Genomic DNA, 27,961 nt, shown 5'->3' on the forward strand with positions numbered 1-27,961 from the left:
CATCTCTAGGGAAGACACGATAAAATGGAACATAAGTGTATGCTGTAAAGTTTTATAAAAGGACACTCTTATTTATGAGGGATCTGAACATCTTATGGTAATGCCTACCACACATAGAGTGCCAACTAGGGCTGGACGCAGTGACTCACACCAGTAATCCCAGCACTTTGGGAGGCCAAGGTGGGAGGATTGCTTGAGGCCAGGAGTTCGAGACCAGCCTGGGAAATGTAGCAAGATCCTTGTCTTCACACATACACACGCACACACACACGCAAGCACACACAATTAAAAATTAGCCAGACATGGTAGCACGATCTGATAGCCCTAGCTACTTGGGAGGCAGAGGTGAGAGAGCTACTTGAGCCCAAGAGTTCAAGGTGAGCTATGATTGCACCACTGTACTCCAGCCTGAGTGACAAAATGAGACCCCGTCTCTAAAAAAAAACAAAAAAAAAAAAACAGCTAACTATATGGCAGACCCTCTTCCAAGGGTTTTGCATATATTAATTTATTTAATCCTCTTAACAATTAAGAAAGGTATCATCATCCTCACTTTGCAAAAATGACACAGAGAGGGCCGGGTGCAGTGGCTCAAGTCTGTAGTCCCAGCACTTTGGGAGGCTGAGGTGAGTGGATCACATGAGGTCAGGAGTTCAAGACCAGCCTGGCCAACATGGTGAAACCCTGTCTCTACTAAAAATACAAAAAATTAACCTAGCGTGGTGGTGCACACTGGTAATCCCAGCTACTTGGAAGGCTGAGGCAGGAGAATTGCTTGAACCCAGGTGGCAGAGGTTGCAGTGAGCCGAGATCACACCAACTGCACTCCAGCCTGGGCGACAACTGCGAAACTCCTTCTTTAAAAAAAAAAAAAAAAAAAAGACACAGAACAAACGTAACTTGCCTAACCACACAACTCATTAGAGAGCCAAGGTGGGAATCAAACCCAGGCAGTTTAGCATCCAATTCCACATCCTTAACTGTACGCCATTTGTCAAATCCATGCCGTCCCTCCCAGCCTAACTAACAGATAACATGTATAAACACAGGCTCTGAGAAACTTTCCTGTTAGGTCTTCACCCTATGGAAAAGTTCAGGCATTTTCCTTTGCAACATATAAGATGTTGTAATTTATCAGAATGTGCAAAATCCTACCTCTGCATCAGCTTTGCTTGAAGTAATAGGTGGGTTTCCCCTTATAGGACTGCCAGGCTCCTCAAATAAAGCCTAAAAGGAACAAATTGTGGCAGGATGAGGGCTGAAGTGGGAGGGAGGGGAAGTGGGCAAATACAGAGAAGACAGACGCCCCTCCGCAGGACGCCCTGACAGAAACAGTGTACCCGTAGGAGCAGGTGGGCTCCCTTCTGTTACCTGGGGGCGCTGGCCAGGGACAGTGTGTGCCAGACCCCTGTCTTCTCCCTGACAGTTCCCTGCAGACATGGGACCCAGCTGCCGGGTGGGGGGATCTGCCAGAAGGGGCGGGGTGTGGTTGGCAGGAGGGGTAGACACAAAGATGCATGCTGGGGCTGTGGGGGCTGGGGGAGCCCTCCGTCTGGGGGGCACGGAGCTCAGCTGGAGGGTCTCTGGAAAGGTGGAAGATGGTGGGCCCCAGTTCCCATATGTCTTCAGAATGGGGAGGAGCTCCCTGGCCCTGAGGGACTCCTGCCGAGTTGCCTTTCCTGGGTTCTTAAGGCAGGGAGGTGGCTGCTGTCTGCAAGGTGTTTCCGAGCAGATCCTTGGAAGCCCGAATCCCTTTCCCTTGTGTCAATGTTGAGTGATGGTCAGGCAGTTCATATAACCCTTTGAAGTCTCTGCTCCTCACTCTGTCTAATGGGAAAGTCATTCCTACTCCCAGGGTGGTTGTGAGATATGAATGTCACAGGGGAAGGACCTGGCACAGGTAGGGAAGGAAGCTGTTGTTTTGATACTGTCTGATGCTGGCTAGTGATGGGGTCAGACCCGTAAGGAGGAAGCCAACCTTGGGGGTTCCTGGGCACTTTAGGGGGCATGGGGTGGCAGCAACGGGCAGCCCACACACCTCAGCACCAGGCCTCGTCCTCCTAGAGGCCCTGCCAGCTCTCACTAACTGGTGTGGATGTAGAGGCCGGCTCCTGCCCCAGACTGCTAGAGAAGACACGGCCAGTGCAAGGCTGACCTTAACCCCAACTACTATTTCACAAGGTCTTGCCCCCATTCTTCTGGCATCTGATCCCTAGTACCATGTCACCCCAGCCTTGGGGCTGACAGTTCACAGTGCCAACCCCACCACAGGTCATCCTCCTGTCATTTTCCTAATGAGGCCACTGGCAGGCAAGGTCCTATAGCTGGTAAGTGGCAGATCTGGGATATGCCCTCCAGCCTTCTAATTCCATGGCTACTTTCCCCTGTGGTCCATAACTGTGTGTCTCAATGGAACTTAAAGTCCAGTTGAGGAAACCAAAGCACAGAAGCATTTTTAAAATAAACTGGCCACAAATACAAGGGGCAAGCGATGATTCTGGTATTGAGTGTCAGCTGAAAACGTGATGGTGTCACATACCTTGGTGAGACAGACACTGGGGTTTGAAAGGTTCAGAGGAGGCTGGGTGCAGTGGTCCATGCCTGTAATCCTAGCACTCTGGGAGGCCAAGGTGGGTGGATCACCTGAGGTCAGGAGTTCAAGACCAGCCTGGCCAACATGGTGAAACCTCATCTCTACTAAAAATACAAAAATTAGCCAGGCGTGGTGGTGCACACCTGTAATCCCAGCTACTTGGGAGGCTGAGGCAGGAGAATGGTGTGAACCCGGGAGGCAGAGGTTGCATTGAGCCGAGATCACACTACTGCACTCCAGCCTGGGTGACAGAGTGAGTCTCTGTCAAAAAAAAAAAAAAAGAAAGAAAGAAGGAAGGAAGGAAGGAAGGAAGGAAGGAAGGAAGAAAAGAAAAGGAAAAAAGAAAAGAAAAGGAAAAAAGAAAAGAAAAGAGAAAGAAACAAAGAAAATTAGCCAGGCATGGTGGTGCGTGCCTGTCATCCCAGCTATCTGGGAGGCTGAGGTGCGAGGATCCCTTGAGCCTGGGAGGTCGAGGCTGCAGTGAGCCATGGTTGCACCACCACACACTCCTGCCTGGCAAACAGAGTGAGACCCTATCTCAAAAAATAAATAAAAATAAAGTCAAATGAAGAAAGAGGAGATTCCATGGTGGGGAGAAGGTAAATGAAGACCCGGGGAAGGAAAGAACTCCATGTACCTCACATCACTAAGTTCACAAGAAGAGCCGGGAAGACACCACAGGCTCCCTCAACCAAGCTTCAGAAAGACTGTCCTGAAACGTTCAGGGTACAGCAGAGTGAGGCCCCGGACTTGGAGAACACCCATTCCCATTCCCACTTGTGTGTTCTCCTAAAAATGTTTCTGCCCTTTGGTTTCCTCATCTGTAGAACAATAACGGCTATAACATACATTAAACCTGATTCATTAAACATTTTGCCTTTCATATCGTGTAATCATTGCAACACCTATAAAATAGGCATTACTATTAACCTCATCTTATGATGAGAAAATGGAGGTTCAGAAAGGCTGAGTGAATTAGTCGCAGTCACTTGGCCCTGAAATGGTGAAGCCAGGTGTCTAGCAGCAGCCCGGCCACTATTCTTAAGCCTCTTACTTCTTGTATTCTTGTGAGGCTCACATGACAATCCACCCCTACCCTCCAATCCCCACTCATCCTCCACTAATCTGGCCTGAAACCCTTTGCACACCCTGCCAAGCACCAGCCCAACCACACGCAACTCAACAACTCCCTCTTGCACAGGCCACGAACTCTCAGGCTTCTACTGACAGTGTCTCTGCACCCAACAAACTCCTCCTTGGGTCTCAGCCTGACAGTGCCTCCTGCAAGTCTTCTCTGATCACCCAAGTAAACTTAGTTGCTGCTTCCTTAGTGCTGTTAGAGCACCTGATAACTCTCATTATGGCATTTATTACACTGTATCCTAATTAGGGGTTTGCAGTTTGTTTTTTCAAAGCATACTGTGAGTTTCTCAAGGGCGGGCATTGAATCTTTATCAACTTTGTATTCCTAGCAAGGAAAAATGGAAGGAAGGGAAAAAGGAAGGCAGGAAGGGAGGGAGAGAGGGAGGAAAGGTGGACAAATGCAAGAGACTGCTACATAGAACACATTAGATGGTATCATTTGAAATTGCCAATATTCTATGCCTTCTTGTCTACAAAATGGTAACTTTATATTTCACCTGGTATAATGAGGGTGGGTTTCCCCACTAGCCAGACCCACCCAAGTACCTCCACTCACCCTCTGGTAGTCCCTGCTCTCTGTCTTTTGTTTTGGGACCGTTTACATGTGTCCTGACCACACAAAATGGTTAGGATGGGGGCTCACCAAGGAGGGTGGTTCTTAGGCAGTATACAGACTGAAATTGATGGGGACTTTCTGTACCTCTTCTCATTGAGACCACCTTGAGAGGTGCCCCTCTGAGTCCCCTCTGAGCGGTGAGGCGAAGGCTGACTCAGTAATAATGTGGAGTGGACTGCAGGTGGGGGCCCAGCCACTCTAGCACCAGCCACCGTCAGAACTTGACTGTCTCTCCGGGAAGACCTCCCTTGCCTCTCACAGCACCCCAAATTTGATCCTCTTGTCTTAGGGTTTGACCTCCTTCAAGACCTAGCCCCCTATCTCCTCCTTCCCCTTTTCCAGGCCAAGGGACCCTCGTCGCTGGAGGGTGAGAGAAAAGGCCTCTTCCTCTACGTTCTTTTTAATTTTGGTTATGACTTAAAGTCTTTGCTCCACCCAGTCCTGGCCTGCTATTTGGATCCTCCGAGTTTAGAAGTTAAAGAGAAAAAAGGGCCCTTTCCTACTTCTCCGCATCCTCACTAGATCCTAATTCCCAAATTCTCCTTAAGGCAAAGAGTCTCTTCTGTCTATTGATACAAGTGTCAGGAAATACAAGGGTTGAAGGGAGGACACAGACTAACTTTTCAAGAGTTGTTTCACCTCAGGCCAATGTGACTGCCATGGTCAAAAAGGCCTTTGAAGTGCTCCCAAAACCATCCTATGAGATTCAGTACACACACTGCCTGGAGTGCTGGCATTCACTACCGTCCCTTAAAACTCTCAGTCCGGCTGCATTTCTGGAGAGCTGGCACTTTAGAGGTTGACCTCTCTCCACGTGCTGCCTCCAAGCCCTCTCCTCTTCCCCTCGATTTTTAAAGTGTTAAATGAACATTTGCTGGCAATTTGCTCTGCGGGGTCTGGCCGAGGCAATTATCTATTAAAATCCAAGAAAATGATGCATCCTGGGGACTGAACGTCAACAGCAACCAGGCCAGGGCAGGGTGGTGGTGGTGATTTGTTAACTTCCTCGGGGGCAGGGGCGTACACGGGTGGCATCTGTCAGAGGAAGGGAATGGCTTCTCTGGGGCCTGGCTAGGACTGCTCAGAGCCTCCTCCTCATCACCAGGTCTGGGAAGGGGTTCCATCTCCTGTCTCTCATCTTCCCTTGTCCCCAGGCCTGTGGCTTCATCTCTGTTTTCCTCTTCTCTGACATCCAAAGCCTGGCCTCTTGCCAGCTCCTCTCCAGTGTCCCCCTCTTCAGTTTTATGCCACCTTTCTGTCTCTGTTTCTCAACTTCCCTGCCACTAGCCCCTTCTTGGGTGGTGGGACTTTCCATGAAGCCATAGGCCATGTGGTCTCAGGGAGAGGTAGCCAGGACTTTAACTGACTGTCCTCATGGCCCAGGAGAAGTCATCGACCACTCTGCACCTCTGTTTGAACAAAGAAGTTGGGACAAGTTACTTTTCAACAGCTCTATTGAGGTATTTAATATAATTAGTGTGTAATAATCTGCACATATTCAAAGTGTGTAATTTGATTAGCCTGACAAATGTATTAGCATACACCCATGGAAGCATCATCACCATCAAGACAATAAATATGCTGGGCACAGTGGCTCACGCCTGTAATCCCAGCACTTTGGGAGGCTGAGGCTGACAGATTGCTTGAGCCAAGGAGTTCGAGACCAGCCTGGGCAACATGGTGAAACTGTCTCTACAAACATACAAAAATGAGTCAGGCGTGGTGGTGTGGTGCACACCTGTGGTCCCAGCTACTCAGGAGGCCGAGATGGGAGGATCTCTTGAGCCCGAGGAGTTCGAGGCTGCAGTGAGCCATGATCGCACCACTGTACTCCAGCCTGGGTGACAGAGCAAGACCTTGTCTCAAAAAAAGAAACAAAAAAAACGAATAAATATACCCACCACCTCAAAACGTTCCTCATACCCTTATGCCCTCCTACCCCTCCCAGTTCCCTCCCCTTGCCAGGCAACCAATGATCTGCTTTCTGACACTGTAGCTTACATTTTTTAGAATTTGTATATCAGCGGAATTGTACAGCATGTGCTCTTTTTGGTCTGGCTTCTTTCACTGAGCATAATTAATTTGGGGATTCATCCATATTGTATCATGCATCAATAGTTCATTCCTTTTTATTGCTAAATAGTATCCCACCATATGATATACCACAGATTCTTAATCCATTCCCCATGTTGATGGACATTTGTTGTGTTTCCAGTTTGGGCCTATGACAAAGCTGCTGGTGTCCTTCATGGGCAAGTCTTTATGTAGACAAGTGAAGCTCATAATTCCTTAGGGGGTTGTGCTCACTTTCTTGGCAGCTCAGCAGCTGCCAAGACAAGATTCATCCTTTTCCCTCCCTGTAATTCAGCAGAGGACGAAACTGACAGGCAGCATGCTTGAGTTTGAATCCTGCCCACCACGTGCAGTGTGACCTTGTGCACCTCTTGGTGTCCTGGTTTTCTTTATGTTCCTACCTCCATGGGTTGTTGAGCATTCCATGACTGTATGGATCTGAAGCATTTAGTGCAACGCCCAGCACAATGTTCAGAAATAGTAGCTGTTCTTATTTTGCAGGCACCTCTGAGAAGATCTATACAATCCGGAATGGGCTTCCTCTAGAATCTCCGAGCAGTTACCCTAACCCTTTGAAGTGGCTCCATTTCACAGAGGAGTTACTGAGTCCCAAAGCAAAGAGTGACTTGATAGGGTCGATCTTTGATTTGGCAGTGAATGCAGGCGTGTCCTGATACCCAACTATTTCCTAGTTGGGTGATGGGCAGAGAGGAAGTCGGAATTTTCCAATTACTTTTCAGAGTGTCTCCTGGAGAGTCCTGATAAGTAACTCAGCACAGCCAACCAGAAGACTATGAGCCCCTAAGGGTTCATACAAAACCACACTCATTTAGTCAGTCCCCCGGGCTCAGCAACCTGGAAACCCCGCAAAATCACAGTCAAATCAGGGGGGAAAGAGATAAGGGTAGGGAGGCTGCCTACCTTTCTCCCCTGCCCCACAGGGCTCTAAGAAGCCCAAAAAGGGGCTTCTGTATGTCTTAGGCAAGCAGGTCGATCTCTGGAAGGTACTTACACCATCTGGCGTCTTTACAGACCAGGCCTCCGAACTCTGGCTCTGCCCCTTCCTAACTGTGTCAGGGTAGGCCAGGCTTGCCATGGCAACACACAACTTGTAAGTTCAGTGGTTTAACAATAAAAGTTTATTTCTCCTTTACACTATATGAACAACATAGGCGTGAGGGTGCCAGAGTCTTAATGCTTCCACTAGAGCTGACGCACATCAGTTGCACCACGTTTTATTGGTTAAAGTTGGTCACATGTCCACAGCTAGCATCAAAGAGTGAGAACATGCAGTCCTACCTTGTGCCAGAAGGCAGAGAGCCGGAAATATTTGGAGACAGCACTAATGACTACTACACTAGCCAAGTGACCTTTGAGCTCATTTCCTCTTCTGCAAAATGGGGACGAGAACAGTATTTGCCTCATAGATTGTTGTGAGGATTAAAAGAGAAATGTTATGTAACACCCTTGGCACAGTGTGGCACACGGGTGAGGTTGAGGCCCGGGGTATTTGTGTACAATGAGGACCCAGCATGCCCAGCCTCCCTCCTCCCCTGAAAACACTGACCCTGGACCCCGAGGCCCATCACTGAGTGGTTAGCAGAGGATGGATAATTTTCCGCAAATCTGTCTTCTCACACCCTCTGGATGTGACACTGACCACTTGTGCCACACAAACTTCATTGCCATAAACTACCCCCCACCCCCAGCCTCATTCACACTCATCTGAGACTTCTTATCCCTCACGTGACTGCTTTATGACAAATCTGCCCTTCTGTCCAGTTAGAGGATAGGAATCCATTGAAGAAGGGGTAGAGAATCCAAGGGAAATGTGAAGGAAATTAACATCTATTTTTTGCTGAGCACTGTGCTGGATGCTTGACCCACGTTACCTCATTTAAACCTCATAATAGTCCTGTAATGAAGTGAGTGTGATTATCCTCATTTTGAGATGTGGGAGCTGATGCTTGGAGTAGTTACACAGCAGCCCAGGGTTACATAGCTAGTCAGTTGCAGAGCTGGGATGTGAACCCAAAACTCTGTAACTCACAAGACCACACTTCAGCTTCTGGGCTGTCTTTTGCTATTTCATTCAGAACTTTTTTTTTTTTTTTTTTTTGAGACAGAGTCTTGCTTTGTCCCCCAGGTTGAAGTGCAGTGGTGTGATCTCGGCTCACTGAAATCTCCACCTCCTGGGTTCAACCGATTCTCGTGCCTCAGCCTCCTGAGTAGCTGGGATTACAGGCATGTGCCATCACATCTGGCTAATTTTTGTATTTTTTAGTAGAGATGAGGGTTTGCCATGTTGGCCAGGTTGGTCTCGAACTCCTGGCCTCAAGTGATTCACCTGCCTCAGCCTCCCAACGTGCTGGGATTACAGGCGTGAGCCTCCACACCTGGCCTAGACCTGACTTTTATCCAGGCTATAAACTCACCAACAGCCCAACCACAGATGTTTAGCCTTTAGGTTCTATTGTGCTGCTGTGGAAACTGCCCTGCTTCTGGAGTATGGGGACTAGGCTTTTAGTCACTGCTCAGTCCCTACCTTACTATGCAACTTTGGACAAGTCCTTTTACCTCTCTGGGCCTGAGTTTCTTCACTGAAAATGAAAGGGCTGGACTAAATTTCTCAGGTTCTTTCCATATCTAGGATTTGGTAACATTGAGAATTGCCCACATCTCTTCCTGCCTTGGCCCTGTATTAGAAAGCATCACAAAGTAGAAAGGTAGATAAAGATCCCACATTTGAAGTTATACAGAGCATTAATTAGACTCTCATTATTATTTGAAACTAAAAATAGTTTGTTTTAAGATTGATGGCGTGTTTGTAATCCATAGCAGTTTTCTCCCTTCCTTGCTATTTATAACAACTCTGGTTTCCTCTGTAACTAAGTCTGTCTCCTCCTATAAAAGAGGAAGTCAGGCTAAGTCTGCTCCTGAGCTAAGATCTCCTGAGTCTGCACCCCAGGAGAGGCTCTCTGGAGCTCTGAGCTCCTGTTGCTGGGCAGAACTGGGCTTAGTCTCCAGGTGGGCATTGGAAGATATTGCTGGACTATATGCCAGCAGGATGGGCTATGCCTGTTCTCCCATGGAACCATGCATAGCTGCTGGGGTATGGCTGGGTATTAGGACTGGAGGTCCAGAACGCTGTATCTTCCACTCCTACAACTTTTACTTAATTCTTAGAGAGTTTTTGCAAATGCCAATGCCCAGTGCTAACCTGAAGAAGATAAAAGGAAACAGGGCTCAAGTTCAGGCCACTTTTGGGAGACATTTCCAGGGCCTATAAGTATCTCTTAGGTTTTTGATTTGTTCCTATAGGGTTGTTGTTGAGAGCTGGGTGTCCTGGGAGATCTGGGCATCCCAGATGGCTGCCCCAAGTTGCTGCCGGAGTATTTTAACTACGGTAGCGTGGGAGCTTCCTGCCTCAGAGAGGGCTCCCCACACCTCCCCCAGGTTCCCATCTGCCCAGACGCCCACAGTTCCTGTCAAGAGAAATGATGGAAGACCCAAGATACCTGGGGGAAGGGCCTCAGCTCAGGACAAGAGCTGGGGCTCCAACCCCAGTCCAATCAGAGAACTCTCAGGGCCAGCTCATGGTTGTGTGCATGTGCATGTGTTTGCCTGTTTCTGTCAGACAGTGAGGAAAGCATGGAGGTGGGGGAGATAGGCACATGGGCAGCTAATCCTGAGAAACTGTGGGGTTTGGGAAGGAGGGAAGGAAAGAAAAGCTGGAAGGGGATAGAGGTGGTGGGAGAGAGGGGGATGGGAAAAAACCAAAGAGAGGAAGCAGTGGCTGTGCTGAAGCTGGACAGAGACTGAAAAGGGCAAGGCTTGTCCTAAACTTCCTCTGACCCATCTAACCTAAATCTCCCCCACGCTGTGGTTTAAGCCTCTTTCCCACCTTGGTTCTCTGTCTAGCCTCTGAGCAGCAGAGCCCAGGGGGGATGTCTGGATGCTGGCTGCCCTGCTGCTCCCCGGTGGCCCAGGAGGGAGCTACTTCTGAGTAGCCGAAGTCCTGAGGCTCTGATATTTAGGAGGCCTGAGTTTCCCGCCCATGTGTATCCCTGCTTCTCCTGACTCGACACCCAGTGACCTGGAGGGATGCAGAGGGGGTGGGCAGCAGCTCTGGAGGCATTTCCCAGCAGTAGAACTGTGAGTCAGAAGGGTCATCTACTGTCGGAAGTCAGAGGGGACCTCCTGCAGGCAGGAAACCAGAGTTGGGCCCCAGAGAAGTCCAGAGATGAGTTGGCGGGAAAGTAGCTCTTCGGAATGCAACATTACCATCCGGGAAGGCTGAACCTGGAGTCTGCTGTGCCTAGAGGAAAAGCCTGGGCCAGCCTAGCTCCCTTCTACCTGGGCATCACCATCCCTTCCGCCTTGGTGGTCATCTGGGAAGTCTGGAATGAGATATACAAGTCCAAATCCAGAGTCTGTTGCTTATATGCTGGAATTCATACATGTGAGGTTCAGTTTCCACATCTGCAAAATTTAAAAAGAATAAAAAAGCCTAGCTCACAAGGTTACAGGGAAAAAATGGGAATATGTGCATAAAATACCTCGTGTAGGTGGTCCATATGTGTTAGTCTCCTCCCCACGACTTATTTTGGTTGGAAGACGGGGAGGAATGTTGCAGGATATGACTGCAACATTCTGCTAGCCTCCTGGTCCAGGAGAGGTGATCCCCTGGCCTCAGGGAGAGCTTCCTCTAGATTCAAATGCTAATAAAAGGTCCAGGATCCCACCAAGACCTCTTCTGCAGCCCCCATCCTGGGGGCACTGCTGGTGGTGCTCCTCCTGTTTGCCATGGGGATGAAAAGGATGTGTTGATTGGCCCTTGAAATTTGCCCTTGAAATTATCTTTGGTTTTGATTTGACCTTAATAGGTCAAGCCAAACAGGGATCTGAGCTACTGCATGAAGCAGTTATTGGCGGGGAGGGGGGTGTGAGTGGAGGAGGGAAGGGGAGGAAGATGGTACCAACAGCTGCATCCTCAAACCCCAGTCCACACCCTTGCCAAAATCTCTGACATGGTTTCATCATCTGAGGGTGATGTAAGAGGCCTGGAGTCAGACTCCCCTTCCTCCCCTCCCCCAGAGATCCCCATCCACATCTGGAGCTGCAGCTGGGTCCTCCTCTTGGGCCTTTTCCAGGGGAGGGAGCTGGGTGAAGTGAGGGCAGCTGGTGAGGGGCCCTGTGAATGGCCCCAATGTTGGGAGGCAGGGGGCAGGGAAGAGGCGTCTGGGCTCAGAGGCAGGGAGGTGGACTGGGAAGGGAATTGTGACTTTGCAGCACTGGTCTCCTCCTCCATCCAGGCCCAGCGTTAAAGTCTCCATGGTCCTCCTTGTCCTTTATACCCATTCCTGCAGGCAGCTGCCCTCCTTCTTCCCTTCCCCACCCACTTCACCGCCCAGCCTCTCTACCCAGGTGCTCGGAACTGAGGGCCCCCTTTGTTCCCTCCTTTCCCCCAGGGCAGCTCAGGCCTCCCACACTGACCCTCTGGCCCCACAGCCACAACAAGCAGAGTGTGAGCCAGGCCAGTGGAGTCATCTGTGGGTCATAAAGGTCAATGGGACAGTCGTCTAGCAGTAGGGAGGGGCTAGTCTTGGGCTAGGAGCCTGGCCAGGAATCAACTAAAACAAGAGCTTTAAAATGCTGCAGGGTGGAGGTGGGGGGAATTTTAGTTAGGGGCTAACAAGAACTCCCTTCGAGAAGGGTTGGCGAATTTACTGGAGTAAATGCAGAAGGGAAGCTTTCCTGGCTCTTTTGAACTATAAACCGTCAATTGCTGTGGGATCCCCAGGAGACCAGGGTTCTTACCATGCTTACCCACGAACTCCCTCTGTGACCTTCGGTAGTTCCCCTCTTTGAATCTCAGCTTCTTCATTTATGAAATGTGGGTCCCATTGAAGCCGAGGTTCTGCTAGTCCAGGAGCCGAGGTTCTAACGTGGTCTGCGTCCAGCGCCCCCACCTCCACCCCCGCCCCCACCCTTCAATCCCGCCCCCTACCCCCAGCCACCCGTGGCCGCGAGCCAAGAGGTCCCTTTAAAGGCGCGAGTCCCGCCCCCACTGCTCATTAGGGCTTTCGATTGGCGTCTCCTGGGCGGGGCGGGGCCCGGCGTGGGCTCGGGGCGGGCTCGGGGCGGGCTCGGGGCCGGATCGGCCCCCGCCCCCTTTGTTCGCGCTGCGGCGGGAGGTGGCGGCCGGGTGGGAGGTGTGTGCGCGTGTGCCGCGCCGTAGGGAGCGGCGGGTCGCGCCGCCGGCTGTCAGCTAGCTCCGCGCCGCCGCCCGATGGCGCGAGGAGGCGCGCGGGCCCAGCCCCGGGGGGCCGGCCGCGGGTGAGCCCCTCGGCCTGCCGCCTGCTAGCATGTCACCTCCAGCCGCCGCCGCCGCAGCCTCCGCCAGCCGCGCCCGCGCCCCCGCCTCCCGCAGCCGCAGCCGCTGCCTCGGGCATTGGCCCCCAGACCCCCGCCTCTGATCCACGCCCAGACCCTAGCGCCAGAGGGCCATGGCCGGCCAGGGGGACTGCTGCGTCAAGGTGGCCGTCAGGTAGGGACCCGGGGCGGGGAAGGGGGCGCGCGGAGAAGCCTCGGGCTTTGTCTCGCGTGGGCTTTGGGCGGGGGGCGCGAGCACCGCTTGGGCTGGAGCCGGCACTCCCGGAGGAGGGGCCGGCGTGGGACGGGATGGAGGGCGCCGCGCGCTGGCCAGGCTGCCGCAGGGGAGCGGCGACCCCGCGGACTACTGGAAGGTGGCTTTGTTTGGGTGGTAATTTGGGGCCCCTCTTGGGAGCCATTAATGATCAGAAAATCGAATAAACAAGGAAATCCGGTATTTCACACCCAGCTCTGGCCCAGGCCGGAGCGTCTGTGCGTTTCCTCTTCGCCTCCCCACGAGGCTGCTGTCTCATACAGGGATACCAGAGAGGGAAATTTCCCCTCATCCACGCGAGTCAGCTAGTTACGTGCTCTTGGTCCAGCTAGCAAAGGCAGCACACCCACCCTGGGAGCCAGATCTGCAGACAAAGATCGGGTGCGGGGACCAACGGAAAAGCTGGGATGATGCCTTGGCCTTCTGTGGGAAGTCAATGGCTTTGGGGGAGAATTCTACCAGTCCTGTCCCAAGAGGAGATGGGCCTAGGAAGGGAGGAAGAGGTGTATCTGAGGTGCTTCTCTCTGAGAGGGCAGGAGGGTGTGATGCAGATGCTCCATCCTCAGGCACTCAGATAAAATTGAGCAGGGGAGGGTTGCCTAGACTTATCTGGGGTTCCATTCTCAACAGCTCCGGGACTTGAGCCGGCAGAAATGAGACAGGGAGAGGACATGGCTGGGTGGGTTCTATTGGGAGGGGTACACAAAGGTGCAGGAGCAGGAAATGCTGTGAAATTGAGCCATCTGTGTTCTTTGTGCTGGGTGGAGACGCTTTACACCTCACCACTTCTCCTAGTTTTTGCTTTGGGTTTTTCTCTTTGAGAGGGTTGTCTTGGCGGCAGAGTGCCAATCTGGGGCTGCTCACCGAGGTAGGGATGTGGAAAGAACATCTATCTCTGCCCCAGCCCTGTATGATGGAGGGGGCGGGGGATTGTCCAGGTCTAGGGTAGGTCTCTCAGGTCTCTAGATCCCTTGGGTCATATGTGACCCAGATTCCAGGGGTCCTAGGAAGTTGCTCCTAGACAGAGTCAGAGACGGCAATGAAAAAGCTTTCCTCTTCCTGCCCCAGGGCAGATGCCTCTTGCCACGGCCACCTGGCCAGCCCTCTGCAGCCCAAAAAGGAGCTGACACTGATCAGTGCTCGGGTGGAGGGAAGGAGATTGAGGCACCCCCACCCATGCACCTTAGGCAGTACTCAAGAATCACTTGAGCACAGCTTTCCCGGCCCTGAGCAGCCAGAGAGACAAAGAGGAGCCCTGCAGGTGCCTGGTGGGCTGACTGGGGCGGGGCCAGGCTGCTGCTGGGGCTGACATTGCAGCAGGATCTTGTGGAGGTTGAGGGAGGGCTGCACGGCTGGGGGGTGGGAGTGAGAAATGTAAATATGGCATCTGCAGCAGATTGGGAGAGTCCGAGAACACCATAAAAGGGAAATGAAGCTCTGGCCCCCACCCATTGTGAATGAGGGCTGGGAAGGAAGGGGCTTGGGGGTGCCCTTTCTACAGGGGGGTTTCCTTTAGATTCCATCTTGCTGGAGAGAGCTAAACAAAGGCCCCCTACCTCTGTTCAGGTCTCCAGGCTGGACTGGGGCTGAAAAGATGTGGGTCTCCCACCCGGGGAGCCTCTTGGGATTGGCACAGTGAGGAGAAGCTGATGTTCTCTTCCCACTGCCACCTCTAGAAGCTTCCCGGGACCCTTTCTGCAGAGAAGGGATCATGCCTGCCCTCTGCATCCAGTTCAGGACGATGTGTGTCATCTCTGGTTCCCAGTCAGATTGCCCTAAGTGGGGTCCCGGTGCCCCCACGCCTTGCCTTTCAGTTGCTGATCTGGATTGGGGGTGGGGCATTTGAGCATCAGAAGCCGGGCTTTCAGGGTCTCCGGGAAGGTGAGGGCCCCGCCCACTCCTCCCCTCCCACCCCAGCATGAGCACCCAGCCCCGGCACACGCCAGACCTCAATGGGCAGCCGGCTGTGGAAGGCAGACAATGCCTGGATAGAACCCAGTTTCTAATCAGAGAGCTTAGGACTGAGCTGGGGCTGGGCTGGGCTGGGAGGGAGAGCAGATGGTGCCAGTGATGGGCTGTAGGAGGAGTTTTCCTTGTTTTTAGATCCTCTTCTACCTGTCCTCCCCCGCAGCACCCCCAGAAATCACTTCTCTCACCTGAAAGACTGGGTGGTGGGCTGCACTACAGTAGACCATTTATGGGAAGGGCAAAGCTTGTCCAGGGCCTAGTCCAGCCCCAGGGCTCACTACCTCCTGCCAGGTTCAGCTGTCTTTCTGACTTTCTGGAAGTCCTTTCTTGTATCCAACTGAAGTGCTTTCTAAATTTCCATGAGAATAACTTGTAGTGAGCCTGGAGTCCAGCTCTTCAGACAAGGAAGGCCAGGAATGAGACAGGTGTGGTCTGGTGTGTGTGTGTGTGTGTGTGTGTGTGTGTGTGTGTGTGTGTAGAGGAGAGAGGCCCCAGGGCTGTTAGACTAGGTGAGAAGTGCCAGGCCCAAGGCTCTTGGCCCTGCAATCTGTTTGGGATGAAGAGATAGAAGCTGGCTGGCTATGAAATGCTTCAGTGAAGGCCTGGGCTCCTAGAGAGCCGGAGGAGGAAACTTTCAGGACCTGGGGCTCAGGGTAAGGGAAGAAGGTCCAGGGGTGAGCAGACCCCAAAAGCCCCACCTTGTGGCCTCCCCAGCTAGATGGAATCTGGCCCATCTGTCCCTGAACCCAGGCTAGTCGGCTTTGCACCAAGGGATTCCCAGGCCGGCCTCTCCAGCCTGCCCTGTGATCCCTTTATCCATTAATCCCCTTGTGCTGTAAAGATTCTCAGCTTCCTGGGCTGGACTAGAACTGGCCGTTACCTGGGAGAGGAGGTGTGTAGCAAGGCTGGAGAGAGGTGGGGCAGAGCTGTGACCTGCCCCAGGCTGCAGAGATATAGGCCTGACAAATGGGGGGAGAAAGGGGTAGCTGTTAAGAAATGCAAGTTGGCAAAGTTGAAATTGGGGAAGGAAGCTAAGTCACATGGCAAGTTTGTTTAAGACCCTTTCAAGTCCCCAGCTCTGAGCCCCCACCATGAGGGGAGACCTCAGTGTTGCCTAGCCCCCTCCCCTCTTATCTCTGCCTGGCTTCCCTAAGCTTCCTTCCTTTAGTCTGCTTGGCCGTGCTTGGCCGGCCCAGCATCCATCTGTTGAGACTACAGGGTTAAGTAGGGGATAGGTAGGGGTTTGGGGGGGACCCAAGGGACCCAAGGGACAATGTTAGATTGCACCGCAGCCCTCTCCCATTCGGGTTCTCTAGCTGCAGTTATTTCCCTAGTTCTAGGCTACTCTGAAATCTTGGTCAATGACTATCTGAATTTTGAACCAAGAGCAGTGGTGGCTTGGGAGAGAAAGACTGAAGAAGACAGAAGAAACTGTGGGGGAATGGGTATTTGGGGTGCCTTCCGAGTCCCAAAGCCAGTCAGTGCCAGTCAATGCCACCTGTGTCCAGTTTACAGCTCTCGGAAACTGAGGCCCATACAGGGCCTCATGTGGGCTGTGTGGAGACCTGAGAATCTTGGTGTTGGCCTCTTGCTGCAGAAATAGGGTTTATGTCATCATAAGGAAGTGGGGTGTAGTAACCACAGGCCCCGGAAACCTCCCCCTCCACCACCCAGCCTGCCTGCCTGATTGGATCTCAGCTTTTGAAAACCTCCAAGTGGAGGTGGGGCGGGGCCCAGGCCCGGGCCAGGGAGGTGGCAGAGGTGATATGTGCCTGGCATGCTTATTTTTGCAACCCTGGAGGCAAAGGGCAGGGCAGGAGCTGATGCAGTTCATCCACTGGCTGCGTCGTGGGGCACCTTCCCTGTTTGTCTTTGTGGGCCTCAGTTTTACCCACTGGAAAATGGGAACAGCTGCTGTGTTCTGGTTTGTTCATTTGTGAAGAGCAGTGGCTTGGAGGAAGACAGGCATAAAATCTTTGGAGGGAACAAAATGCAGAGTAGATTCCTGAGGAATTGAATATAAATAAAATGTTTTTTTTTTTAAAAATAGGCCCTAGGCCAGGCGCAGTGGCTCATGACTGTAATCCCAGCACTTTGGGAGGCCGAGGCAGGTGGATCACAAGGTCAGGAGTTCAAGACCAGCCTGACCAATATGGTGAAACCCCGTCTCTACTAAAAATACAAAAATTAAACGGACATGGCGCACGCCTGTAGTCCCAGCTACTCAGGAGGCTGAGACAGGAGAATCACTTGAACCTGGGAGGCGGAGGTTGCAGTGAGCCGAGATCGCGCCACTGCACTCCAGCCTGGGTGACTAAGCAAGACTCCTTCTCAAAAATAAAATAAAATAAAATAGGCCCTAATGTAAGTGTATCTAAGAGATGTCTCTGTAGTTTAAGCTTTAGTGAACTATTTAGTAAATTGAATTCACCTCCAATCCTTTGATTAATACATTAATTTAGAGCAGAATGCACAGTGTGATGGAGAGGAGTATGAACCAGGAGGCGGCTAAGCACTATAATGTATTGAACACTTACTCTGTGCCTACAGCATCCCATTCAACTGGCTAGGTGACTGACGTTAGTCCCTTCGTATAGATGCGCAAACACAGGTGGTAAATGGAGGAGGCTGGATTTGAACCCAGGGTATTCTCAGTTGTGAACACATGCTCTTCATGCAACTCTAAGCTGCCTCCTAATTGAGGTGCTAATTAGCTGTGTTCTTGAAGTCTCTATGCCTCAGTTTCTTCAAATGCTTTACTACACACAGTGGCCGTGAACATGAATGTGGGAAAGTGAAAATGGGAAGGCACGTGGTGCTGTGCAGACGTGTGGCAGGGCTGAGGCTGTCCAGATTCTCCTGTATGGGATTGCTTAGCAGCTTGGGGCTGCCTGGCACTACCATGGTCCTAGCTCCTAAATCCGTGCTGTCATCGTTTGTGTTTGGGGAGCTTCTCGCACCACATTCTCCCTTTCTTAGATCACTGCAGCCATCCCCGGCATGTGTCTTCCTGCCTGAATTCCACCTTGGCACTCTCTCAGGAAAGATATTCTGGGGGCAGCCAAGTCTTTTGCTGGACCCCACCTCACACACACCAAAGGGCGGAACCCCATGTGTGCTGGGTCTCGTAGCCTTTCATTTTACCCTCTAGAAAGTATCAAGAACATTGAGTAGGAAAGCAATGTCTTCTGTGCCCCTCCCTCTTAGAACAGCCGGAGGGGCACTGAGAGGGCCCTGGGCTGGGTGGGGGTCAGAGGTTGCTCCCCTGCCATGAGGGAAGCTGGACTGGAATGGCTCTTCCTTGGCCCCAGAGATCCACCCCTTGATCCCTATGTGAAGCTACAGGGCAGGCGGCAGCAGTGTTGGCTGCAGTTCCCTGTTTCTGGAGGACTTTTTCTTTTACCTCCAGCTGCTCTGGGGTGTGGAAAGGAGGTCATGCTGCCATCCCATCCCCAAATGCCCAAGTGTCTATCGCTCTGCCTTTCTGAGGTGAAGCCCCCTGTCCTTTATGAAGGCTGGGCTGGTCCCACCTGAGGCTGACTTAAGGTGCACCCAGGAGAGCTGTCCTGCATGCAGTGTGGGCAGGGGGCCTGGGTCGGTGTGGTGGGGAGAGGCTCGCTGCCCTCCACAGCCAGCCTTCTGTTGCTCTGCATTCCTCAGCAGGGGAGCATCCCTAGGGCCCAATCCCCACTGGCTGTTCCCCACCAGATGCAGATGCCGATGCCGTCACAGCTCTGGGCTCTGGGCGAAGCCTGACTCTGCAGCGTCTCCTGTCTCTGGGGAGGTCATGGGAAACTCCTGCCAGATGCCCCGAGATGGGGGTGGGACAGGGAGAGTGGCGCTGCAGCACAGCTGAGCAGTGCTTCCCTGGGCTGGGTTTACCCTCTTCCCAGGCCCCAGAGATGGAGGAGTCCGACCCTGGCCCAGGAAGTTCCTGGCTCCTGCTCACAGCCAGGCTTGTGGGGCCAGTGGCAGGCTGGGGATATAGCCAACTCAGGACAGGGACTGGCCCCTTCTCTCAGCTCCTCCTGCACATCCCTGCTCCCTGACATTTCACCCCAGTCTCTTTGCTGGCCCGATTCCTCCGCACGGCTGAGATCCTGATACCCTGGAGGGCCATAGACAACAGGACTCTTAAGGTGCTTCATGATAGGCACCCCCTGCCCTGTTAGCCTGCCTGACCCTTGGCATTACTCAGAAGCCAGTGGCCAAGACCCTAGGAAGAACTGAAAGAGTAAGGTCAAGGACACTCAAGAGGAGAGGGTGGGGTCAGAGTCCTGAACCCCAAGCATCCCAAGCTGACACCCCAAGGCCTCCTGTAGGTTTTCCTGGAGTATCACACCCAGAACAGGAACGTGATTGGGGGCAGAAATCAGGCAAAGAGGGTTGACAGACTGCTTGCACCATGCCAGCCAAGGCCTCCTAAACCCATGCCCTTTGGCCCCACAATACAAAGCCTTCTTGTTTAGGGGTTCAGAGTCCTGAGGGCAGTCTCAGGAGGGCTGGCCTGGGGAAAGGTCTGAGAGGCCAGGAGAGGGACAAACGGAAGGGCAACAAGACCCTCCGGCTGTCGCAGAGCTCTGATGGCACTGCCCCCAATAGTACTGGGCTCTCTCCACACCTTACCCCTGCAACTAAAAGGGCATGCACCCCAAATTGGATCTTGCCACCCTGTTTTATAGAAACTGGCCTCTATGGGAAGATGCTTTGTCTGGGCTAAGTCAGCTAAAAGCCCCCGGGTGTCTGGGAGCCAGACTCCCCTGAGAGCAGGGATTTTGCTTCCAGCCGCCTTCCCCAGAGCTGGCAGGCTGCCATGGGGAGGAGGAGAGGAGGCTCATTAAAGTGGGGGTGTAGACGTCCTCTTTCTGCCACAGAGGAAAGCCACCTTCCTCTGACAGGGAAGCAGCCTCCTGGGTTCCCGACTCCGTACTTCTCCCTGCTCCAGGCTTCAGCTTTCTTAAGCATGAAACAGGGAAAATGCTTTCCCAGCAGACAGCTTGTGGCACTGCTGGCAGCTGTCGGTAGGATCAGTCCAGAAGATTCTCTGAAGGGATTGTTTTTCTCTAAGCCAACCTCTTTCCCGCCCTGGTGCAGAGCTGCTTGGTGAATGCTTCAGGATTGGGCACAGGCAGGTTTGGTTTGAATTTCATCTCCACCATTACAAATTGCATGACTTTGAGCTTGTTAAATTTCACCTGCTGAGCCTTAGTAACATGGGGCACATATCCCCGGCTTCACCGGGTTGTCTTAACACATTACATGTGTTCGTGTACATAAAGGAGCTTGGCACATAGGCTCTCAAAAAGTACTAGGTATGTGTCCTCATCAGACAAGGCCTAGGTGGTGAAGAACACGTAGAACAAGGCAAGAGGGATATCAATGACGAATGATTTCTGAGGAAGAAGACTCCACAGACCCCTCCAGCCTCTCGTCTCCCAGGCTTAATCATCTTTGCAGGCAGGAAGTTCTTTTTGCTAGCTTATCTAAATCCCTCCTGCTACAGCTGAGTTCCCTTTTGATCTTGCCCTCTCACTGATGAGGAAGAGCTGGTGCCTGGTAAGTCACCACATGGCTAAGTGACCCGTGTGCCAAGCAGACTAGCCATCACTGGGCTTCTCTCTGTGCCCCCTCCGTACACTCACTCATCCGCCACAGAGGACACAGCAGCTTGGCTCTGCTCTGCCCCGCTGCCCAGGCTGAGCCAGGCGTGCCAACTGGAGGCTGGGCACAAGCAGAGATCATGGAATCAGGGCAGACATTGCTTTTCCCCTTAGGCTTGCTGACTTTGCAGTCCCTCCCCAGGCTGTCTCACCAGCTTCTAGGAGCTCCTTTTCAAGATTCCAGAAAGGCATCAGGGGTCTTATAGGAGAAAAGAGCAGATATGCTTTTAGCCCCCCTGGGGCTTTTTCTGAAGGGACTAACATTTTGGCCATCTGAAAGGTGATTCTAGTCCAGCTCTCTGGTTCTTCTCAAAGCCTTTGAGGTAGGGAAGAGGGTGTCTGCCAGCCTAAAAGTCCCTGAAGTGCAAATTACACACAAGTGGGCAGCTGCGAGCATGCCAGTTCTCCCCAGATTTCCCCTGGATTGAATCTTCAGGGCTGATGGCTAATAAAGGTGAAAACCTTTTTGCACATTAGCTATGTGACCTTGAGCCGAGTTATCAGTTTCTCTCTGAGCTTTCATTTGTAAATTAAGGGCAAAAACACCCACCTTAGAACTAAATGATATAGGCCGGGCGCGGTGGCTCACGCTTGTAATCCCAGCACTTTGGGAGGCCGAGGCGGGCGGATCATGAGGTCAGGAGATCGAGACCACAGTGAAACCCCGTCTCTACTAAAAATACAAAAAAAAATTAGCCGGGCGTGGTGGTGGGCGACTGTAGTCCCAGCTCGGAGAGGCTGAGGCAGGAGAATGGCGTGAACCCAGGAGGCGGAGCTTGCAGTGAACCGAGATTGCGCCACTGCACTCCAGCCTGGGCGACAGAGTGAGACTCCGTCTCAAAAAAAAAAAAAAAAAGAACTAAATGATATGATGTAATGACCTAACATGTGCAAATCACCCTAGGTAGTGTCTATGAGAGGCAGTCTTGGCTCTATAAATGTGTTGGTGGTGACTAATTAAGGAAGTTTAGTAAGCCAAGTGTGATGGTGTTACCATTACTAGCAAGGAAAAGGCATCAGGAATCACAGATCATGCACCATAGTTGTAAGAAATTCTTGGATTCTGGTTAGCTGTTTTAATACCATAGCCTGTGACCTCTCATCAGTGAGAAGACAGACCAGACCCTTCAAGTGGAAAGAGCCTGGGACTGCACCAATGGGGACCTCAGTGTAAAGATTTGGAGGCAGCTTAGTTAGGAACCAAGGGAGGGACCCTAGCCAGCTGATGGGGTGGGACTGACTTCACCTAAGAAGCTGAGCCAACCCCTAGGAGTCCAAGGTCACTGGGCAGAGCTCCCGGGAGGGCTGACTGGTGGGCTTTGTGTGATGTCATTAAGGACAAGGTTGGGGATGAGGCCCGGCTAGGGCCATCCTCCCCCTCCTAAGCCGCGGGATAGGGTGCGGGGCTCCCGGCACGTGCCTGGATGTGCCCAGTCGGTACCCTTTGCAGTTTTCTCTCCTTGGCAGTCTCTCAGCATACCCCTGGGCTGCCTCCTCCCTGTCTCCTCTGTCCTCCCCTTCCGCCTCGTCCTCCTGGCTCCCCTAAGAGCCGAGGATCCGCTGAGCTCAGCTCTTCCTGCAGCTCTGTGCTCCAGGCTCGCAGCCTTTGTCCCGCTGCCACCGCAGGCACCCAGCGGGTCAGGGGCAGGGGGTGGGGGTCAGCCTGGGAGGATGGGGGCTCCCCAGCTGCCCGCCTGTCCCTGGCCTCTGCGTGCGCATTTCTCCGGGGCTGGAGGACGGCTTCCCACATCACACCCGCTCCTGCTCAATTGTGAGCAGAGGAAGCTCAGCAACTTCGCTGCCTGTGCCAGATCCTGACTCTGAAAAGCTCGGGGCCCTTTCTCCTCACTCTCGCGCCCGCTCTACCCGCCGCTCAGCCTCCGGGTTGCCAAGTGGCAAATAGGCCCGGCTCTGTTCTGGGAGATTCCGGGGGCCTTTCTGAGGGGCTGTCCAACCGGCCCTCCCTCCTGGCAGAACCTTGAGAAGGGATGGAAGGAAGATTGGAAGGGTGGGGCCTGGAGTGAGATGCCCTCCAGGTACCCTGGGCAGAAATGACGCTAGATGTTTGGACCACAAAACTTGACTCACAGAAACAGGCAGCTGGCCCGTGGGCCACAATTTGCTCATTTGATTCTGAAAATATTGCACTAAGTTGTAATTTATCTTGATTACTGAGGTTTTTCCTTGCCTCCTTAAATTCTGTACTGAGGGTGAATGCCTCACCCTAGTCCTGGCTCTGGTCCACAGCCTCTAGGGCCTGTATTTTAGTTGGAAGACCCTAGAGGCCACATGCAATGGCTCATGCCTGTAATCCCAGCACTTTGTGAGGCCAAGGCAGGAGGATCACTTAAGCCCAGGAGTTTGAGACAAACCTGGGCAACATAGTGAGACCCTGTCTCTGCAAAAACGTTTTAAAAAGGAAGACCTTAGAGATCCTTGACCCCCGTCCCATGCCCCCAGGGAGGAAAAGGACTGTTAGATGGTGCCCATCCTTGCCACACTGCTTCTTCCTTCTGCTTATCTGGGGCCAAGTAGGCCACTGTCACTTTGAGGGCAGCCCACAGAAGTGACCTCACCAAGGGTGGGGCCGGGAGAAGAGGCTGCTGGAGGGATGGGCGATGGAGTTCTTAGAAAGTTGAAAGCAGGAACAGACCTTCTAGATAACCTAGAAGGAAGCAGTGGCTCATAAACCCAAGAGAGCCAGGGCAGAGGCTTGGCAAGGACCCTGGTCTCTTGTCTCCCAGCCCTCTTGTCTCCTACCTATGGGGCGTCGGTTTGAATTTGCCACTAGGCAGGGTGTGGTAAAGAGTGAGCCCAGGATGACTGAGACAGTGTCTGCCACCGCCAAACTGTGAGCCCTCAAAGGCAGGGCAAGCCTGATGCCCATCCCTGAGCATATGTGAACAGACATGCGGGACTCCTTCTAGAGAGTGGCTCTGATGGACGTGGTGTGGGATAAAGTTTATTTAGCGATTTTAGGATTAAGAGTTTTCAGCTGGGCATGGTAGCTCACACCTATAATCCCACTTCGGGAGGCTGAGTTGGGAGAATCGCTTGAGCTCAGGAGTTCGAGACAGGCCTGGGCAACATGGCAAAACGTTGTCTCTACAAAAAAAATACAGAAATTAGATGGGCATGGTGGCGCGTGCCTGTTGTCCCAGCTACTTGGGAGGCTGAGGTGGGAGGATCACCTGAATCCAGGAGGCTGAGGCTGCATTGAGCCATGACTGCGCCACTGGATTCCACCCTGGGGCAACAAGGTGAGACCTTGTCTCAAAAACATACATACATACATACATGCATAGAGTTTTCTGACAGAAAGCAGCTTGAGGAATGGAAGGGCATTCAGTCAGCCAGATCAGGAGTTGATGCCCAACTTCACTGTATTTACTGTGTGTGTGGCTTAACCACTTCAAGCCTCAACCTTTCTTGCTGAAGAACGGGGATTTAAATCCCTAGGTCATAGCATCACTTAAACAAGGTAACCTGTGGAGGTGCCTGACCCAGCGCTAGCACATGGAGAGCATCCCTGACATCTTAGCTTTCCTTTGCTTCCATTTCCATTTGTTCATTCAGTCAGTCCGATACTCTCTCCCTCTTCCAGGTAAGTTGCTTTGGGAATTGGTGACTCAGCCAGGATCCATGCCCCCCTGTCTCCCAGCCAGTGTCAGTTTCTCTGGGTGACACTGCTCAGGCTTGCTCACCTGCACCCTGGCAAAGCAGTCTGGTGCTAAGAGTGGACCAGCACTGGGCTGGATGTCTCTTTCTGACCACAAAGACCCTCATCTCAGGATGTGTTGAGCCAAAAAAGGGCCCCAGGATGAATGCCCAACTGACCCCGCAACTCCTGGACCCCAAAACCCTGGGGTCTCCTCCTCTATATCCTCTCCCCCAGAATGTTCTGCCCACTATCTTGATCCTGGAAGGCAGCCTCCCCAGGTGGTCCGGGGGCTGATTGCTGAAGCAGAAGCTGCCCCTCTCATTGAAGGGCTCTGACAAGCAGGGCTGTTGCTCCCCCTCCCCTGCTCCACTGTCTCCAGGGATGATGATTCGATTTTCTCCAATCGCCAGCATTGCCATCTGCCTACAGTAATTAAATGGTATTTGAACTGAATCCAGAAATCCCACTTCAGGCAGCCACGTGGTAGGGAAGCCGTCTTCAGGAACTGGTGCTAGCCAGCAGAGCTGGAGGGTCCTCAGAGGCTGCCCAGGCCAGGCACTTGGTTTACCTAGGAATACCTGGATGCTCTGAGAGGAAGTGCTTAGTCTTGGGTCCCACGAGCCCAGGGGCAGAGCCAGGTCTAAGAGCCAGATTCCTGTTTAGTACCTGTGTGCAATGCCACGCTCCTCCTTCTAAGGTTGCTCCTGCTCTCTCTCCCTGCATATATGAGATGTTCTTTCCCCCTGGCACTCTGAACCCTGGTCCTTAGAGAAGGTGTAGCATAAGACCATTGAAAGGGCAGTGCATGCAGACTGCATAGGTTCAAGCCCTGGCTCTGCTCCTGATTGTCTGTGACCTGTAACTCTGGCTGTGTGCCATCTCAGCTTCTTCATCCATACATGAGGGTCATAATCGTCACCTCCCAGTGTTGTGAGGACCAAGAGTTAATCCACAGCAGTGTTTGGATGCTGCCTGGCATAGAGTGAGTGCTCAGTGCACGTCTGTTGCCATTATTAGCAGTAGAGGTAGAAGTAGAGGTAGGAGCCTTGCTGACCCTGAGCTCTTACTGGAGACTCAAGTTTCTGGTCTGGAGGTCCAGAAGGATGAGCAAGAATCAGCCATTCTCTTCCCAAGCAGAAGCCAATTCAGTTGGGAGACGAAGAAGCTGGGCTCCCATTCCAATTTGGGCGAGACAGCTGGATGAATGTGGTGACCTCCTTTGGGCTTCCATCCCTTTTAGGGGAGAGCCACTGACCTATAAGGACCTGTTCATACTTCGGAAACACTTCTGAAGAAGGCCCAGACTCCCATCTGTGGGTAGGAACTGGGCCTGGTGTCGCTCACCCCCAATCCCTCCCCGCTGGGCTTTCCCCACCTCCCCAGTCCCCTTTAACTCCCCTTTAACTCCCTTGCCATGGAAGTGCAGGCAACAGGCTCGGGTGAGCACCTTTCCCAGGCTACAGCTCTGAGTGGGCCTTGGGGACTGGGGCAGCTGGGGGCAGAGACAGGATGGCGACTTGGAGGCCCTAGACTCTGTGACTAGGCGTCTCTGGGCCCAGGATGGGTGCTGGCCTGGCCCCTGGCATTGTTTCTTCTCTTGGTGAGTGTTGGGTTAGGGAGAGGAGGCCTGACAAGCAGCTCATTGTGAGCGCCTACTGATGGGCTGGCTTGTGTGAGCCCATGGGCATGAGAGCCTAACCCCCAGCCCCTTTTACTTTAGGGAGTTGGGGTGGGGGTGGTGCTTTCTGCCAATCCCTGTACACGCATGCTTGCTGACTCCTGCTTGGTTGCCATGGGAACCTTGTCGCGGTGATGGCTGCTTGGGAGAGAGAGGAAGGGGTGGCTGGATGGAGATAGTTGTGTCCATGGCTGGCTCCTCACTCAGTCCTGATGCCGCTTTTCTTCCTCTTTACAGGGAAGCCTGCCAGAATCTGGGTTGGGAGCGCACCCCAGGCTGGCCTGGTGTCCTTTCTAGAGGTCCCTGCCCTTCACAAGGGAACTTGGGACTTGACCTGGTCAGCCCCAGCTATGCAGGTCTGCCCCCCCACCCCCCCACTCCTGGAAAGGAAGCAGAGCTCGGGCCTGAGAATGTCTACCAGGCTCTGGCATCTGGGAAGGGGGCTCCTGGTCTGGCGTCAGGGAGGGGAGCTCCCGGCCTCCTGCTTGCAGCCCCCATGGGCATTGGCAGAGGCTCTGGCCTCCTCTAGAACTTAGTCCTGGCTCTGGGAATGTGGCCCAGAGCTGTGGGAGCATCCAGTTCCTTCTCTTCCCCACCCTGGCCCTGTGCTTTGCCTCCCCAGCAGTGGACAAGCCGCCTTCTCTCGCCTGACGAGATGCTGATTTCTAGGGCTTCTGGTCCAATCAGGAGTATGTGCTTTTATGTCAGACAGACCTGGACATGGCGCCATCACTTTCCATTATACACCCTTGGGCAGGGTCATTTAAACTCTCTCAGCTTCAGTTTTCTCATCTGTAAAATTAGGCAAATAATAGGTACCTCACAAGTTTATAGTGAAGAATGCATGAATTAATTTATGGAAAGTACTCTGAACACAGACCTGATATATACTGAATGCTCAATAAATGTTAACAACTGCTGTTTTGATGATGTTGATATTGTTATTACTATTGTATTACAAAAGTTGCCCATGTCCTCTGGGGGCACCTAAGCTTCCTTCCTTTTCCTCTGGCTCATGGGGGAAGTGGCAGCCTGGCAGGCAGTGTGAGGGAGGGGCCTGTGGCAGCCCCCTTCCAGCTGGGCCTGACCCGGGGCTCTCTCCATCATGAGCAGGATCCGGCCCCAGCTGTCGAAGGAGAAGATTGAGGGCTGTCACATCTGTACCTCTGTTACCCCGGGAGAGCCCCAGGTCCTGCTGGGGAAGGACAAGGCCTTCACCTATGACTTTGTCTTCGACCTGGACACCTGGCAAGAACAGATCTATTCCACCTGTGTGAGCAAGCTCATCGAGGGCTGCTTCGAGGGCTATAATGCCACGGTGCTGGCTTATGGGCAGGTAAGCCATCTTCACGCCCACCTATGGCCGCTCCAGCCTTGGTCTCCCCGCATCCAATGGAGAGAAAGCTCCACCTTCAGAGCAGTTGAGACACAGCCTCAGGGTTTTGTCTGTTGTCTAAGGAGGCCACTGCACCGCTGGTTAGCAGAGGGAGGGCTGTCAGTCAGTGATTTCCCCAGAGTGTGGCTTCAGGACCAAGAAAGCAGCAGGGGAACCGGGCTGGGAGGTAGATGAGCTAAGGGGATTTGGCCCAGGTACAGGGCTTGCTGCTGCCCCCAAAGGGTGCAGGGTTACACCCTCCTATCTTTGCCAATGCAGACGGGGGCCGGCAAGACGTACACCATGGGCACTGGCTTTGACATGGCAACGTCGGAGGAGGAGCAGGGCATCATCCCGAGGGCCATCGCACACCTCTTTGGGGGCATTGCCGAGCGCAAGCGTCGGGCACAGGAGCAGGGCGTGGCTGGACCTGAGTTCAAAGTCAGCGCCCAGTTTCTGGAGGTACCGTAGCCCCATAGGGTGGGCTGGTGGGAGGCTTGGTAGACAACAGGACCATGGAAGCCGGGCCTTCCTCCAGTGCAGTG

At 52.9% G+C, this 27,961-nt stretch overlaps 1 protein-coding gene and 1 long non-coding RNA gene across 5 annotated transcripts in view; one reads left to right on the top strand and one right to left on the bottom strand.

Moving 5' to 3' along the window:
• Positions 1-9,127: 9,127 nt before the first annotated feature.
• On the bottom strand, positions 9,128-12,360 carry LOC116457600 (uncharacterized). Its single transcript, XR_009210774.1, has 3 exons — positions 12,246-12,360; positions 10,330-10,907; positions 9,128-9,645 (listed from the first exon to the last, which is right to left on the bottom strand). It is a non-coding gene; the product is annotated as an uncharacterized LOC116457600 (long non-coding RNA).
• A 243-nt stretch (positions 12,361-12,603) lies between these two features.
• Positions 12,604-27,961, top strand: part of KIF21B (kinesin family member 21B) — a 51,291-nt gene continuing 35,933 nt past the window's right edge. For all 4 annotated transcript variants that reach the window (XM_032136669.2, XM_032136671.2, XM_032136670.2 and 1 more), the window contains exons 1-3: positions 12,604-12,975; positions 27,155-27,377; positions 27,696-27,878. In XM_032136669.2, the coding sequence (XP_031992560.1) occupies positions 12,935-12,975; positions 27,155-27,377; positions 27,696-27,878 (447 nt within the window). In that variant the 5' untranslated portion in view covers positions 12,604-12,934. The remainder of the gene's footprint in view (positions 12,976-27,154; positions 27,378-27,695; positions 27,879-27,961) is intronic.

Source organism: Hylobates moloch, unplaced genomic scaffold (genome assembly GCF_009828535.3).
Source record: "Hylobates moloch isolate HMO894 unplaced genomic scaffold, HMol_V3 SCAFFOLD_18, whole genome shotgun sequence".
NCBI classification, from domain to species: domain Eukaryota; kingdom Metazoa; phylum Chordata; class Mammalia; order Primates; family Hylobatidae; genus Hylobates; species Hylobates moloch.